This window comes from Aotus nancymaae, unplaced genomic scaffold (genome assembly GCF_030222135.1).
Source record: "Aotus nancymaae isolate 86718 unplaced genomic scaffold, 86718_ANA_hifiasm-v0.15.2.pri h1tg000106l, whole genome shotgun sequence".
NCBI classification, from domain to species: Eukaryota; Metazoa; Chordata; class Mammalia; order Primates; family Aotidae; genus Aotus; species Aotus nancymaae.
This window is the reverse complement of record NW_026988521.1, coordinates 1644557-1658335: the sequence shown is the minus strand read 5'-3', so window position 1 is coordinate 1658335 and position 13779 is coordinate 1644557. Positions and strand designations below refer to the sequence as shown.

The window sequence follows — 13779 nt, the reverse complement described above, 5'->3', positions numbered from 1 at the left end:
TAGTTGAGGCACATCTTGAAGGGCCCCTGCTGGTCCTGGTTCCGGCACACCAGGCCGTCCTCGCGGCTACACTGCACCACCTGGCCCAGGTGTTCGATGCTCACCTCCGGGTGGCTCTCGGCTCGGCACTGGAGCCTGGTGATGTCCTCAGGTCGGCGGCAGATTCTCTCCCCGCTCCGGATGATGTTGCTGTAGGTCTCCTGGTCTCCCCCGTGGGGCCCGGGGGACGGGAAGTCCACGTCGAACCACTTGGTCCAGCTGCAGCGGGGCTGACAGTCTCTGGTGACTGGTCGGGTGTGGGTTGTCACGGATACAGAAACGTGGCTTGTGCTGGTCTTTGAAACAGAGGTTGTGCTGGTGCTGGGAGCCGAGGTCGTGCTGATTGTAGGAGCTGAGCTTGTGCTGGTTGTAGGGGCAGAGGTTGTGCTGGTGGTGGGAACAGGTCTGGGAGTAGTTCCAGGACCAGAGGTCGCGCTGGTTGCAGGAGCTGAGCTTGTGCTGGTTGTAGGGGCAGAGGTTGTGCTGGTTGTGGGAGCTGAAGTTGTACTAGTTATGGGAACCGGGCTGGGAGTAGTTCCAGGAACAGAGGTTGTGCTGGTTGTAGGGGCAGAAGTCTTGCTGGTTGTAGGAGTAGAGGTTGTGCTGGTGGTGGGAACAGGGCTTGGAGTGGTTCCAGGACCAGAGGTCGTGCTGGTTGCAGGAGCTGAGCTTGTGCTGGTTGTAGGAGCAGAGGTAGACCTGGTGGTGGGAACAGGGCTGCGAGTGGTTCCAGGACCAGAGGTCGTGCTGGTCTGTTGAGCAGAGGTTGTGCTGCTCCGTGCAGTGGAGGTTGTGCTGGTTGTCACCAAATTGGTTGTCCTGGATTTCTGCCACGAGGACGTGCTGTGTGTTGGGCTGGTGGCTGTCTCACTTGGGGTGCCAGGAGCTGTGACTGGTGTGATCACGGGGCAGCCTCTGGGGGTCTCGCAGCAGAGCACACGCACCTCGTAGTTGAGGCACATCTTGAAGGGCCCCTGCTGGTCCTGGTTCCGGCACACCAGGCCATCCTCGTGGCTACACTGCACCACCTGGCCCAGGTGTTCGATGCTCACCTCCGGGTGGCTCTCGGCTCGGCACTGGAGCCTGGTGATGTCCTCAGGTCGGCGGCAGATTCTCTCCCCGCTCCGCATGATGTTGCTGTAGGTCTCCTGGTCTCCCCCGTGGGGCCCGGGGGACGGAAAGTCCACGTCGAACCACTTAGTCCAGCTGCAGCGGGGCTGACAGTCTCTGGTGACTGGTCGGGTGTGGGTGCCGTGAGTGACGCTGGTTGCTGTGGCCCCGGCTCTGGAGGTGGCTGTGGGGTGCGGTGTGGATGCCAAGGGCATGTGTGTGGTGGAGGTGGCCTGGGTCTTGGCGCTGGTTTGGTGTGGGGTCGTCCGTGTGGCTGTCACCGTCTTGGGCGGCCTGGTGACCTCTCTGCACACGTCCACCATCTGGCAGCACTGGATTCGGATCTCGTAGTTGTAGCAGATGGGCGGGAGCTGGTTCTTGTTGAGGCAAATCAGGCCCTCCGTGCGGCTGCAGGTGACGTCCTGCTCCAGCTCTGCCAGCGGCGTGTCGGGGAAGCTCTCCGCCCGGCACTCCACTCCTCGAGGATGTTCACAGAACTTGTAGCCTTTGGCTCTCAAATTTTGAAATGTGTCAAAATCTCCGCTATTTATTCCGGGACCCGGGTAGCTGCCGTCAATCCACTCGGTCCATGTGCAGAGCTCCTGTAGGCAGGAGACCGTGCTGGGCTCAGGAGGGCTGGTCTTGCTGGAGACAGCTGCGGTCCCCGGGGCTGTGGCCGGCCCTGACGGAGGGCTGGGGGTTGAGACAGGTGTTTTGACAGATGTAGCGTGGCCTGGGGCAGGCGTTGTCCTGGTAGTCCGGGTTGTCGGAGCAGAGGCTGTGCTGGGGCCTGGGGCAGGTGTTTTCCTGGTAGTCCGGGTTGTAGGAGCAGAGGCTGTGCTGGGGCCTGGGGCAGGTGTTGTCCTGGTAGTTTGGGTTGTAGGAGCAGAGGCTGTGCTGGGGCCTGAGGCAGGTGTTTTCCCGGTAGTGTGGGTTGTAGGAGCAGAGGCTGTGCTGGGGCCTGGGGCAGGTGTTTTCCTGGTAGTGTGGGTTGTAGGAGCAGAGGCTGTGCTGGGGCCTGGGGCAGGTGTTTTCCCGGTAGTGTGGGTTGTAGGAGCAGAGGCTGTGCTGGGGCCTGGGGCAGGTGTTGTCCTCGTAGTTTGGGTTGTAGGAGCAGAGGCTGTGCTGGGGCCTGGGGCAGGTGTTTTCCCGGTAGTGTGGGTTGTCGGAGCAGAGGCTGTGCTGGGGCCTGAGGCAGGTGTTTTCCTGGTAGTTTGGGTTGTAGGAGCAGAGGCTGTGCTGGGGCCTGAGGCAGGTGTTTTCCTGGTAGTGTGGGTTGTAGGAGCAGAGGCTGTGCTGGGGCCTGGGGCAGGTGTTGTCCTCGTAGTGTGGGTTATAGGAGCAGAGGCTGTGCTGGGTTCTGGGGCAGGCGTTGTCCTGGTAGTGTGGGTTGTCAGAGCAGAGGCTGTGCTGGGTCCTGGGGCAGGTGTTATCCTGGCTGTAGAAAGATCCCTGGGGCCAGGTGTGCTGCCGGGGCCAGAAGAGGCTGAGGCCCGGGTCTCGGTGGTCTTGGAGGTTGTTGGGTGGGTGGTCGGGGCTGTGCTGGCAGTGGAGCAGGTGAGGGGCGTGCAGCACAGCACACGGACCTGGTAGTTGTGGCAGAGTCCGGATGCCTGCTCCCTGTTATGGCAGGTCAGCCCCACGCCCGGGCTGCACAGCACATGCTGACCCAGGGCCTGGAGCGGCACCCCAGGTGCGTCCTCCGCTCGGCACTCCACCGACCTGGGCGCTGTGCACACCGGGTACCCGTGAGCGCGGAGGTTCTCCAGCGTGTCAAAGTCACCGCTGTCCACACCCCGTCCAGGACGGCTGATGTCCAGCCACGGCGACCACAGGCACTCTTCCCCACAGGCCGGCTGCGACGAGGAGGAGGCTGTGGACGGCCTCATCCTGGGAGAAGTGCCCACTGTGGTGGACCAGGTGCTGCTGGAGGGGCCCGTGTGCGCCTCATTTGGGCTGGTGCTGGGGACAGGCGTGGAGCTCACAACTACGGGCAGAAGAGAAAGCAGTTAAGCATGAGAGGCCGGCACTTGGGGGCTGCCCCGCCCCCCCGTGGCCCTGTCAGTAGTCTGGGGCCACGCCAGCGGGCCTGTCTGCCTGTCCCTACACATGACCCCTGCCTAGAACTTGTGTGGGTGACACAGGTGCTGAAGAGCCAGGCGAGCTGACTGTGTTTAAAGAAAGCAGCTCCCAAGCCATGCGCTGAGCAGGGTCCACACATCTGTACCCCAGAAAGCCAGGATTCTGGAGCTTTCTACTCTCAGAGAACTCAGATGATGCCTTGGGGCCCTCAGACATCCCAGGAGAGAGGGTGAGGATGCAGGGGTACCTGCGCTCCAAGCAATGTGAGGGAAGCCACGGCCGTGCATGCCTGGGGTCAGCCTGGGCTGCCAGATCCCTCATGCCCCCATGAGGCCAGGCCCATGAGGCTGAGGGCAGGAGTGTGGGTGCTGGGCCTGCCTAGGTGACTTGGAGGCTAGGCCCTCCCCACTGCTGGTGGCCAGTGGGGAAATGACAGGTCCCCCTTGAGCAAACACTCTGCTCCTGGCCCCTTCCCAATCCCCAGGGGCTGCCACCCATGCCCAGTGCTGGCAGGGCAGCTGTGCCAGGCATTGGGAGGGCTCCCCCGGGCACCCGGGACCCTTTGGCTACATTTGCCTTACCGAGCGGAGGGGTGGAGAAGGAGAAGGTGGTTGTGGGGGAAGGGGTGGGGGGGCTGCAGGGGTAGACCCTCCTCTCGATTGTGCCATTGTCCCCGCAGCGGGCGGAGATGCAGCCGCCCATGCCGTCCGTGGTGTGGTAGATGACATCGCCGGGCTGGAAGCGCTGCCCACCATAGCTGCAGACACAGGCTGTGGGGACAGATGGGCCTGGCACATCAGAGGCTGGGCATGGGAAAAGACCCTGGACCCCAGCCCCGCAGCCTCCCAGCCCTGCAGCCTCCCAGCCTGCCAGCCACAGAGACCCCGGGACCCCAGTCCCCCCAGCCTGCCGGCTACAGAGACCCCGGGACCCCAATCCCCCCAGCCTGCCGGCTACAGAGACCCCAGACCCCAGCCCCGCCAGCCCCAGGGGCTGCTGCCCGCTCACCTTTGGCGTCGTAGGTGCACTGCACGCCACGCTCGGTGCAGAGGCTAGAGACAAGGAAGAAGGGGCGGCTCGTGCGCGGGGAGGCTGGTGCGCGGGGAGGCTGGTGCGCGGGGAGGCTGGTGCGCGGGGCGGGGCTGGTGCGCGGGGCGGGGCTGGTGCGCGGGGCGGGGCTGGTGCGCGGGGCGGGGCTGGTGCGCGGGGAGGCTGGTGCGCGGGGGGCTGGTGCGCGGGGCGGCTGGTGCACGGGGAGGCTGGTGCTCGGGGAGGCTTGTGTATGGGGCAACCACGTGCCCTCCACAGGGCGTCCCACAATACCAAGGGCGGGGGTTGCAGCTCCAGCAGGGCTGCCCTGGGTGCTGCATTGTACCCCCAGACTGGAACAGGGAGGCTGGCGCTGCCTGGGTCCCAGCAGTTGTCCCTCCAGGGTCAGCCCGAAGTCCCGTCCTCATGGGGCCCCTCTAGTCAGGGGCCGGGGAGGCGGGCGCCAGAGTGCAGCCATTGCCTTCTTGGGTGATTTTAATGGGCGTCCCTCCCGTGGGGCCCTGGGGCTCCATCTCGGCCCAGCTCCCCCACCACCCACCCTCCCTGCACCCCTGGAGCCTGCACCCAGAGGTCGTGCTGGTTTCTGCCCAGAGGAGCCCGACACCCAGCCCTGCCTCTGGGCCTCAAGACATGGGGTGCTGGACCCTGAGAAGCCTGTGTCACAAGCTCCTGGGCCAGGACGGGACCCATAGCTGCAGGGAGGCCCCAGCCCTGCGGCTCCCGGCCGCACCAAAAGCCCAGGCCAGGGCCGAATCCCCCGCATGCTCCAGGCTCGTCATTCCTCTGGCCAAAGGACTCACCAGGAATGGCAGTCCTTGTCCGAGGGCACCACCGTGCCGGGCCGGTAGGACTTGCCGTGCACGCGGCAGGGCGGGGACGGGGGCGGGGACGGGCACCTGGCCACACACTGCATCTGCTCCTCATCAAAGATGGGAGCCTCTGGCGGGCACTTGGGGTAGCAGCCTGTGAGCCAGAGAAGCCAGAGTCACACCAGACCGAGCGGAAGCCGCCTCGTCGAGAGCTCTGCCTGGGCCCCAAGCAGCGGGCCTCACCCACAGCTCCCAAGTGTGCAGGAGGCAGGGGCACATAGCCTCCTTGAGGGGCCGGGAGAAGGCCACGGGTGGCAGAGCCCAGGCCAGCCCCTCCCAGCAGGCCCCAGCCCACCTTCCAGGCCCCGGACGTCCCCAGGCCAGCCCCTCCCAGCAGGCCCCAGCCCACCTTCCAGGCCCCGGACGTCCCCAGGCCAGCCCCTCCCAGCCAGCCCCAGCCCACCTTCCAGGCCCCGGAGGTCCTGCAGGCAGTCTCCGCGGGGGTTCTGGCAGGTCCGCAGGCAGGGCGCCCCGCAGGGCTGGTAGTGCCACTCGCACTGGCCCTCGGGGTTGTAGTAGTCGCAGAACAGAGCTGCAGGGAGGGAGGGAGGGCTCCGTGGGGCCCCAGGCGCTCGCTCAGGGAGGCCCTGCCCCCAGGCCTGCTCTAAAGCCGCTTCCCTCCCCTGGGCCTTCCTGCCATAGCAAAATGGGGACAGGGGAGGGTGGATGCCACAGAGGCGGCCAGCAGAGTGGGGTCTCCAGCCAGAGCACCTTCAGTGCGCCTGCTCCTGGCAAGGCTCTGTGTGGCTAGAGCTGGGCAGCTCTGCCAGTCCCTCTACCCTGAAGGTTCTGCCGAACCGGCCACTCCCCACCGGCCATGCCCTTCTCTCTGGGCAGAGGTGTTCTTGTTTCTCTGGGAACTCTCCCACCCCCATCAGCGGCGGTGTGACTGGGCTCTCCCTGCTGGTGCTTCCTGTTCCACTCACGGCAGATGCTGGGGGTCCTCCAGGACACACACAGCCCCACTTCGTGGCAGGCCTGGGCGTAGGCGGCCACGGCTGTGCAGAAGCACTCGCAGTCGCCCCCCGAGTCACAGGCGCATGCGTCGTTCACACAGGCCTCGTAGTACCTGGCCGGCTCCACCTGCGGGAGACAGGGCACAGATTTCTGGGACTCCGCCCTCCTGTGGGTTTTTGGGGACCGGACCCCCAGTTCCAGCGGAGCTCAAGGAGAGCAAACGCCTGTACCCGGATGGCCGCCTGGGCCCGTCTGGATGTCTGCAGGATCTGGGGCTTCCTCAGCAACCCCCCCAGTAAACTACCGCCCAGGGCCCTGAAACCGCAGCTGACACTGGCGCCGGCAGCCCACACCCTTGGTTGGCAGCTGTCCTCCAGCCCCAGCCCCAGCCCCTTCTGGGGCCTCCTTGGGTCACCACGACCCGTTGGGCCCGGAGAAATGCCCCCCACCCCGGCCAGCGTACGTGTGCGTGGCAGGCGGCGAAGGTGGGGCCGTGGAGGATGCTGCACTGCTTCTGGGCCCAGGACTTGCGGAAGGGGTTGGCCGTGCAGGGGTCCTTGGGCACCATGGCGTCCGGGCAGGACGGGGAGAGCTTCCAGCTGTTCCCGAACTCCAGCGCGTCCCCCACCACGGACCGGCTCCGCGTGGTGAAGTCGTTGTTGGCGTTGCCGTCAAAGTTCCCGCACAGGCCACAGACCCTGCCCTGCAGAGGCGCCCAGCGAGGCGGGGGTGACTGCAGGCAAGCCCGGAGGGCCAGGGGCCCTGCCCCGAGGCCGCCGCCTCCTACCCAGGCGGCTGACCACGACCACAGGTGCCGCTTCCTCCCTCCCGCCTCCAGCTACACCTGCCGGAACCCCTGGGCAGTGCTGCCGAGCACAGAAGGCTGGGGCCAGGCACAAGCCCCTCCTGGAGAAAAAGGAGCCGGCGTGCCCTCAAAGGAGTCCTGACCCTGCGCCTGTGTGTGGCGCCTCGCTGGGAAATGGGGCCTGGCAGATGGAGGGTCATGAGCAAAGGTGACTGGCCCTGGATTCGGTGGGTCCTGATCCAATGCCGGGTGTCCTTGTAAAGGAGGAAACTTAGACCCAGGCACAGGGAGGAGGCCGCGGGAAGACAGGCAGCCATCCGAGCTCGTGGCCACAGCTGAGGAGCAGATGCAAGGGGCCATATGGGAAGTAGAAAAGTTCCTTTTTAAAGTTTCCTTTCTTGTCGTAAATGTGCTGATAACTCTTTGTGAAGCCCTGTCCTGTGTAGCTGTTAACATGCCGTGCTTACAGGCACGTGGTACATTCTATGTCCTTGTACCTTCACCAAGGTATCTGTGCTGGACGTGCTCACAGGCGTGTCCCAGCTCTGCACTGCTTTGATTTGTTTAGAAAAGTTTTTTTTTTTTTTCTTTTCTTTTTTTTTTTATTGCATTTTAGGTTTGGGGGTACATGTGAAAAACATGCAAAGTTGTTGCATAGGTGCATTCATGGCAGTGTGATTTGCTACCTCCCTCCCCCTCACCCATATCTGGCATTTCTCCCCATGCTATCCCTCCCCAACTCCCCCCCCCCGCTGTCCCCCCCACTCCCCCGCAACAGACCCCCGTTGAACAAGGAGAAAAGTTTTAAGTTGTTCGCCAATCGGGTTTTAGTTTAGATTGTGAGGTCTGGCTCCAGCCCACAGAGATCAGACACAGCGGTAAGGACGACCCCAAGTGTGTAAGGGACAAATCTGTCTGTTTCCCTTTGTTCTTTGTACTCTCGAGGCACGATGGCTAGCGAGGGTCCCCTTCCTGCAGCCCAGGAAGTAACAGTTGCGTTGCTGAAAGAGCCTTTGTCTCGGTGATGCTTTTTCTTTGCGGCACTGAGCATCTATTCCCAACAGGCCAGAAGGAGCCCCCCAGAATCTCCCAAAAGAACTCGGCCGTGCGGATGCCCTGCTGGACTCCAGTATCCAGGCTGTGAGCAAATCCACTGGGGTGGGCCTTTGCCCCAACCCCAGGACACTGACACCCAGGCAAGGAGCCTCCTGACCGGCTGCCCTTGCCAAGGCTCTGTCCTCCTTCCCAACCCTTCCACCTCTGTGTTTCTCTCTGTCTCAGTGCCTCCAATCTCATCTCTGCCCACCTGTTCCACGCCCCCATCACCCCAGGTTTCCAGCCAGCTCTGGCCCGGGCGAGGGCCGTGGTCTTACCTTGAACTCGGGACTGAGGCTGATGAAGACGCTGGTCTTCCTGTCCCACAGCAGCACCAGGCCGACGTCCGTGTCCACCACCAGGTAGATGCCCATCTGCCGGATGGCATACGGCACCTCCTGCCCCTCGCCCGTCCCGATCACCTCCACCTTCCCGTGGCTCAGTTTCAGCTCGGAGCCCTGCACGGCAAGGGTCACTCAGCACCCCCAGTGAGGACCCCAGTCCACCTGGCCAGATGCTGCCGTGGGAGCCTCCCGCAGGGCGCCCGCCACCCCGCCTCGCTCACCCCCAGGAAGATCTTGATGGCCTTGGAGCAGGTGGTCCCTGTGGTGCCGCAGGGGACATTCTCCGTGACGACGCGGAAGGAGTCCTGGGTGCTACCGTTCCCGCCACAGTCGTTCTGGGGAAGCAGAGCCCATCAGGGCCCAGGCTGGCCCTGCTCTCCTTCCCACAAGGAGGCCGGGATGGGGACAGCCTGTGTGCGCCCGGGGGCAGCTGCCGCGGAGAGGCAGTGAGTGCCGTGAGGACCCCCAGGACGCTGCTCACCTGCAGCAGCGTGTACTCGCAGTCTCCGCTGAAGCTGTAGCTCTGCCCGTCGAAGGTCAGGTAGTGACCGTCCCCGTACACGGCGCAGGTGGCCAGGCAGGGGTCTTCTGTGCATCTCCACATCCTGCTTTCACAGGTGCTGGGGGACAGCTGGGGTCAGGCCAGAGCACCCACAGGGAGCCTGCCTAGCTAGGTGCAGCCTTGCTACCCCCAGGGGGACCTGGCACCACAGACACGTGCCCACTGGCTGGGGCTGCCAGGGGTGTCCCCCCACTCAGCCTGTGCCCTGTGTTTTCCTGGGACTGCTGTGCTAGGGGCTCGCCTGTCTCTAAGGAGGGCCTCCGGTACCCGGGCCCAACACCCGCCATGGGCCTCCCTGGCTGGGGCTGCCAGGGGCGACCACCCTGAGCCTGTGCCCCACATTTTCCCAGGACCGCTGTGCTGGGGCTCGCCTGTTTTTAAGGAGGCCCTCTGCTACCCAGGCCGGACACCCCCCATGGGCTTTGAGCCCCTCATACCAGGTATTGCAGCCCACCCGGATGGTCTGGCCGGCCCGGTAGCTGGCCTCGTTGTGCACACAGGGGCAGTCCTCCGCAGCAATGCAGCCGCCCTCACCATCTGCCACCAGCCCGTCGGGGCACACGCAGCCAGGCACGCACTGGGGGCTGTACTGCAGAGCCAGCAGACACCACTGAGTGACAGGGTGGGGCACGGGTCCTCCCAGGTCCTCCCAGGGACAGCTGGACCGCACCACAGTGGAGGAGCCGCAGGACTAGGGAGCCTGGGGGGCATGTGGGCAGGGGTCCTCCGGGACATGGGGCAGCCCGTGGCCTCCTGTGTCAGAGGCTTGCTGCCGCCCACCCCAGGGCAGGCACCCTTAGCAGGCAGTGGGGGCGATGGAGGGTCTGTCACTGAGGAGTCCCCAGGGGCTTACACAGGTCATGTCCAGGGTGTGGCAGCTCTTCTGACAGCCAGCCCCTGTGTCCCCAGGCGTGGCATTGCGGCAGTCAAAGAACACCATGGGCACAGCACACACTGGGGAGGGAGGAGCCGTCAGGGGCCCAGCCACAGGCTGCTTCGGGGCCTCCACCACACATCAGGGAGGACGTGTCTGTGCCGTGCGTGTATGTGTGAGTGGGTGTGTGTGTGCAGGAGTGGGTGAGCATGTGTGCATGAGTGGGTGTGAGTGGGTGTGCATGTGTGTGCGTGTACATAAGTGGGTGTGTGAATGTGTACATTAGAGTGTATGCATATGCGTGAGTGGGTGTTTGTGTGCATGAGTGTGTGTGAGTGTGTGTATGAGTGTGTGTGCATGTGCATGAGTGTGTGTGCGTGAGTGTGTATGCATGTGCATGAATGGGTGTGCATGCGTGAGTAGGTGTGTGCATGTGCGTGAGTGCGTGTGCATTTGCATGAGTGTGCGTGTGCATCAGTGGGTGTGTGCATGTGCATGAGTGGGTGTGTGCGTGTGCATGTGTGTGTACGTGAGTGGGTGTGTGCATGAGTGGGTGTGTGCGTGTGCATGAGTGGTTGTGTGCACACGTGTGCATAAGTGGGTGTGTGCGTGTGCATGAGTGGGTGTGTGTGCGTGAGTGGGTGTGTGTGTGTGCATGAGGTGTGTGTGCATGAGTGGGTGTGATAGTGTGCAGGAGTGGGCAGGAGTGGGTGTGTCACGTGTGCACCCACACCCTCCTTCCTTCCCCCTTGCTGCCTAGAGGGCACACACCATGCCTGGCACTGAGCCGCTGACCAACAGCCACCAGCCCCACTGACTGGGTGGGCCCAACCCTAAAGCCACTTTTCAGGACTTCTTATGGAGATGATGAAGTGGGGGCCACAGTGCCTCCTCCCTGGCACTCACCTGGCGTGGGGGCTTGGCCTCCGATACAGCTCAGCTGCCCGTGTGTGCAGGTGCTGTGAGGAGACAGTGGTCAGAGCCTCACTCCTGGCCAGCGGGAACCAGGGACCCCCAGCCCACGGCAGGAGATCTCACCAGATGGCCCCGCTGTCGTGCACTGACTCCCCGCCAGGGATGACGGAGCCGCGGTGGTAGCAGGGACAGCTGGTGGCCGGCACACACTTGCCCGTGTCATCCAGGAAAGTGCCCTCGGGACAGACACAGCCATCCACTGGGACAAAGTCCACACTGCAGGTGACGTCCCCCTCACTCAGGGAGCGGCAAGTGGGCTGGCAGGTGCTGACATGGTAGTGGTAGGTCATCGACTTGGGGCAGGTGGTCGTGGGCTTTGCTGCGGGATGCCAGGAAGAGGGGATTCTCAGGACACGGAGCCCGGTGGTGGCAGCCAGCAGCGAGTGAGCTGGGCCTCTCAGATCCCCTCCCCTCCCCTCCCTGGCCAGGTTCAAGGCCAGCTGACCCGAGCGTCCTTGCCCTGGAGCCCAGCACAGAGAACGGGGACCCTTAGAGCATCTGTGCACACCGGGGGCTCCCCAAGACCCACAGCCACCCAGCGAAGGAGAGGGGTGGGGCTTGGCGGGCACTCACTGCAGATGCTGTCCCTCCAGCCGCTAAGCTGCAGGCCCTTGGCAGCACAGGCGTGCACGTAGGAGGACAGGGCGGCGCACAGGCAGTCCTCACTGCGCTCACAGTTGCAGGTGTCAAACATGCAGTTCTGCGGGGAGGGGGGCGTTGGGCATCAGGGACCCCAGCCCACACCTGGTGCCCTCCCACGACATGCAGGCCACATGCCCAGCAGCCACAGTCCTCCCATCCCAGGTCTTCCTGCCTCCGGGACCCCTCCCAAAGTCTTCACGGGCATCCCGCCCCCTCAGCAGACCCACAGGGCATGGAGCAGAACCATCGTGGAAAGTAACGGGTGCTAGGAGGACCAGGTCCTTCATCCCTGTGACCCAACAGCTCCAGCTCTGCCTAGCTTGCCCCAGACATGGCGCACCAGCTCAGCCTTGGCCTAATTCCTATTTGGCCCCTGGGGCCAAGCTGGCGACAAACACCTGGGACGTAGCCCCTGTATGTAATGTAGGGCTGTAGGTGCAAGAAAAACTCCATAAAAGTGGTGAATGAATGAGTGAAAGAATGAATGAGGGAATGAGTAAGTGGATGAGTGAGTGAGTGGATGAGTGAGCAGATGAATGAGTAAGTGAAGGAATTAGTGAGTGGGTAAATGAATGAATGAGTGATGAAATGAGTAAATGAATGGGTGAGTGAGTGAATGATTAAGTGAATGAGTGAGTGAATCAGTGAGTGAGTGAATGAATGAGTGAATGAGTGAGTGAGTGAATGTGTGAATGGGTGAGTGAGTGGGTGAGTGAGTGAATGCATGATTGACTGAATGGGTCAATGGGTGAGTGGATGAGTGGATGAATAGGTGAGTGAATGGGTGAGTGGGTGGGTGAATGCATGAGTGGGTGAGTGAGTGAATGTGTGAATGGGGTGGGTGAATGGGTGAGTGAGTGGGTGAGTGACTGAGTGAATGGGTGAATGGGTGAGTGAGTGGGTGAGTGGGTGGATGAATGGGTGAGTGACTGGGTGAGTGTGTGAGTGACTAGGTGAGTAGGTGGGTGAATGGGTGAGTGGGGAAGTGGGGAATGGAGCTGGACAGCCTGAGTCCCAGCCCCTGGTGCCCATCACAGCCTAGAAAGGCTAGTCCTGCCTGCTGAGCCCCCCAGTGGCCTCCCAGCCCTCCCAGAGGCAGCCGTGAGGCCCAGTGGCCAGAGCCCCAATGAGCCCAGGGGCGGTGGACGTTACCGAGTAGTAGGTGGCCGGGTTCACAGACGCGTGGCAGCGGCTGAAGGGGCCGTCAGTGTCGGTCAGCTGTGAACACCAGTGCTGAGCGTACTTCTCTGTGGATAGAGGAGGCTCAGGGTTAGGGTCAGCTGGCACACTCACCTACCCAGCTTGGCCTTGGTATGGAGTTTGGGCACTTCATCCTGCTACACACTCAGCCTGGGCGATGTGGCACTGTCCCCAAGGGAAAGCTCCCCAAGTACAGGGCACAATGTTGGAGCGGAGGTCTCTCTGGTTTCCCGCATGCCCCGTCCAACCCCTCACAGCCTCTCACAGCACTGCCTTCCAGGGACGCTACTGACCACCACTGTAGGAAGACAAACCGAGGCCCTCCTGGCCCCTTCAATGGACTTGCTGGACCCCGGCATCCCAGGCTGCAAGAAGGAGGGAAGGAGGCCACGACCAGTGAGACGGGATCCCAAATCCCCATGGCTGCCGCCAGAGCGCCGAGGGTGGAGTGAATGACTGAATGAGTCACTGAGTGAGTGACTGAGTGGGTGAGTGGGTGAGTAACTGAGTAGGTGAGTGAGTGTGTGTGAGTGACTAAGTGAGTGACTGAGTGAGTGACTGAGTGAGTGGGTGAGTTGGTGAGTGACTGAGTGGGTGAGAGAGTGAGTGAGTGAGTGACTGAGTGACTGAGTGATGGAGTGGGTGAGTGAGTAATTGAGAGGGTGGGTGAGTGACTGAGTGAGTGGTGAGTGAGAGAATGACTCAGCGAGTGAGTGGGTGAGTGAGTGGCTGACTGAGTGAGTGAGTGTGACTGAGTCAGTGTGTGAGTGACTGACTGAGTGAGTGAGTGTGAGAGTGAGTGAGGGACAGAGTGAGTGAGTGAATCACTGAGTGAGTGAGTGAGCGACTGGGTGAATGAGTGAGTGAGTGACTGAGTGAGTGCGTGAGTGAATGAGTGACTGAGCAAGTCAGTGAGTGACTGAGTCAGTGACTGACTGACAGTGAGTGGGTGAGTGAGTGAGTGACTGAGTGAGTGCATGAGTGAATGAGTGACTGAGCAAGTCAGTGAGTGATTGAGTCAGTGAATGACTGACAGTGAGTGGGTGAGTGACTGAGTGGGTGAGTGAATGATTGAGTGAGTGGGTGAGTGAGTGAATGAGTGAGTGAGTGGGTCAGTGAGTGAGTGAGAGAGTGAGTGGGTGAGTGAGTGAATACTCGAGTGAGTGAGTGGGTCA

General features: G+C 62.5%; 1 protein-coding gene across 1 annotated transcript in view; it reads right to left on the bottom strand.

The window, feature by feature from the left end:
* MUC5AC (mucin 5AC, oligomeric mucus/gel-forming) overlaps positions 1 to 13779 on the bottom strand; it is a 45192-nt gene that overhangs the window by 16895 nt on the left and 14518 nt on the right. The window contains 16 exon segments of the mRNA XM_064370256.1: positions 326 to 3136; positions 3813 to 4001; positions 4240 to 4283; positions 5082 to 5244; positions 5554 to 5682; positions 6077 to 6233; positions 6571 to 6810; positions 8286 to 8465; positions 8573 to 8686; positions 8833 to 8971; positions 9351 to 9502; positions 9767 to 9867; positions 10694 to 10746; positions 10826 to 11081; positions 11336 to 11462; positions 12557 to 12651. Of these exon segments, the coding sequence (XP_064226326.1) occupies positions 326 to 3136; positions 3813 to 4001; positions 4240 to 4283; positions 5082 to 5244; positions 5554 to 5682; positions 6077 to 6233; positions 6571 to 6810; positions 8286 to 8465; positions 8573 to 8686; positions 8833 to 8971; positions 9351 to 9502; positions 9767 to 9867; positions 10694 to 10746; positions 10826 to 11081; positions 11336 to 11462; positions 12557 to 12651 (4950 nt within the window).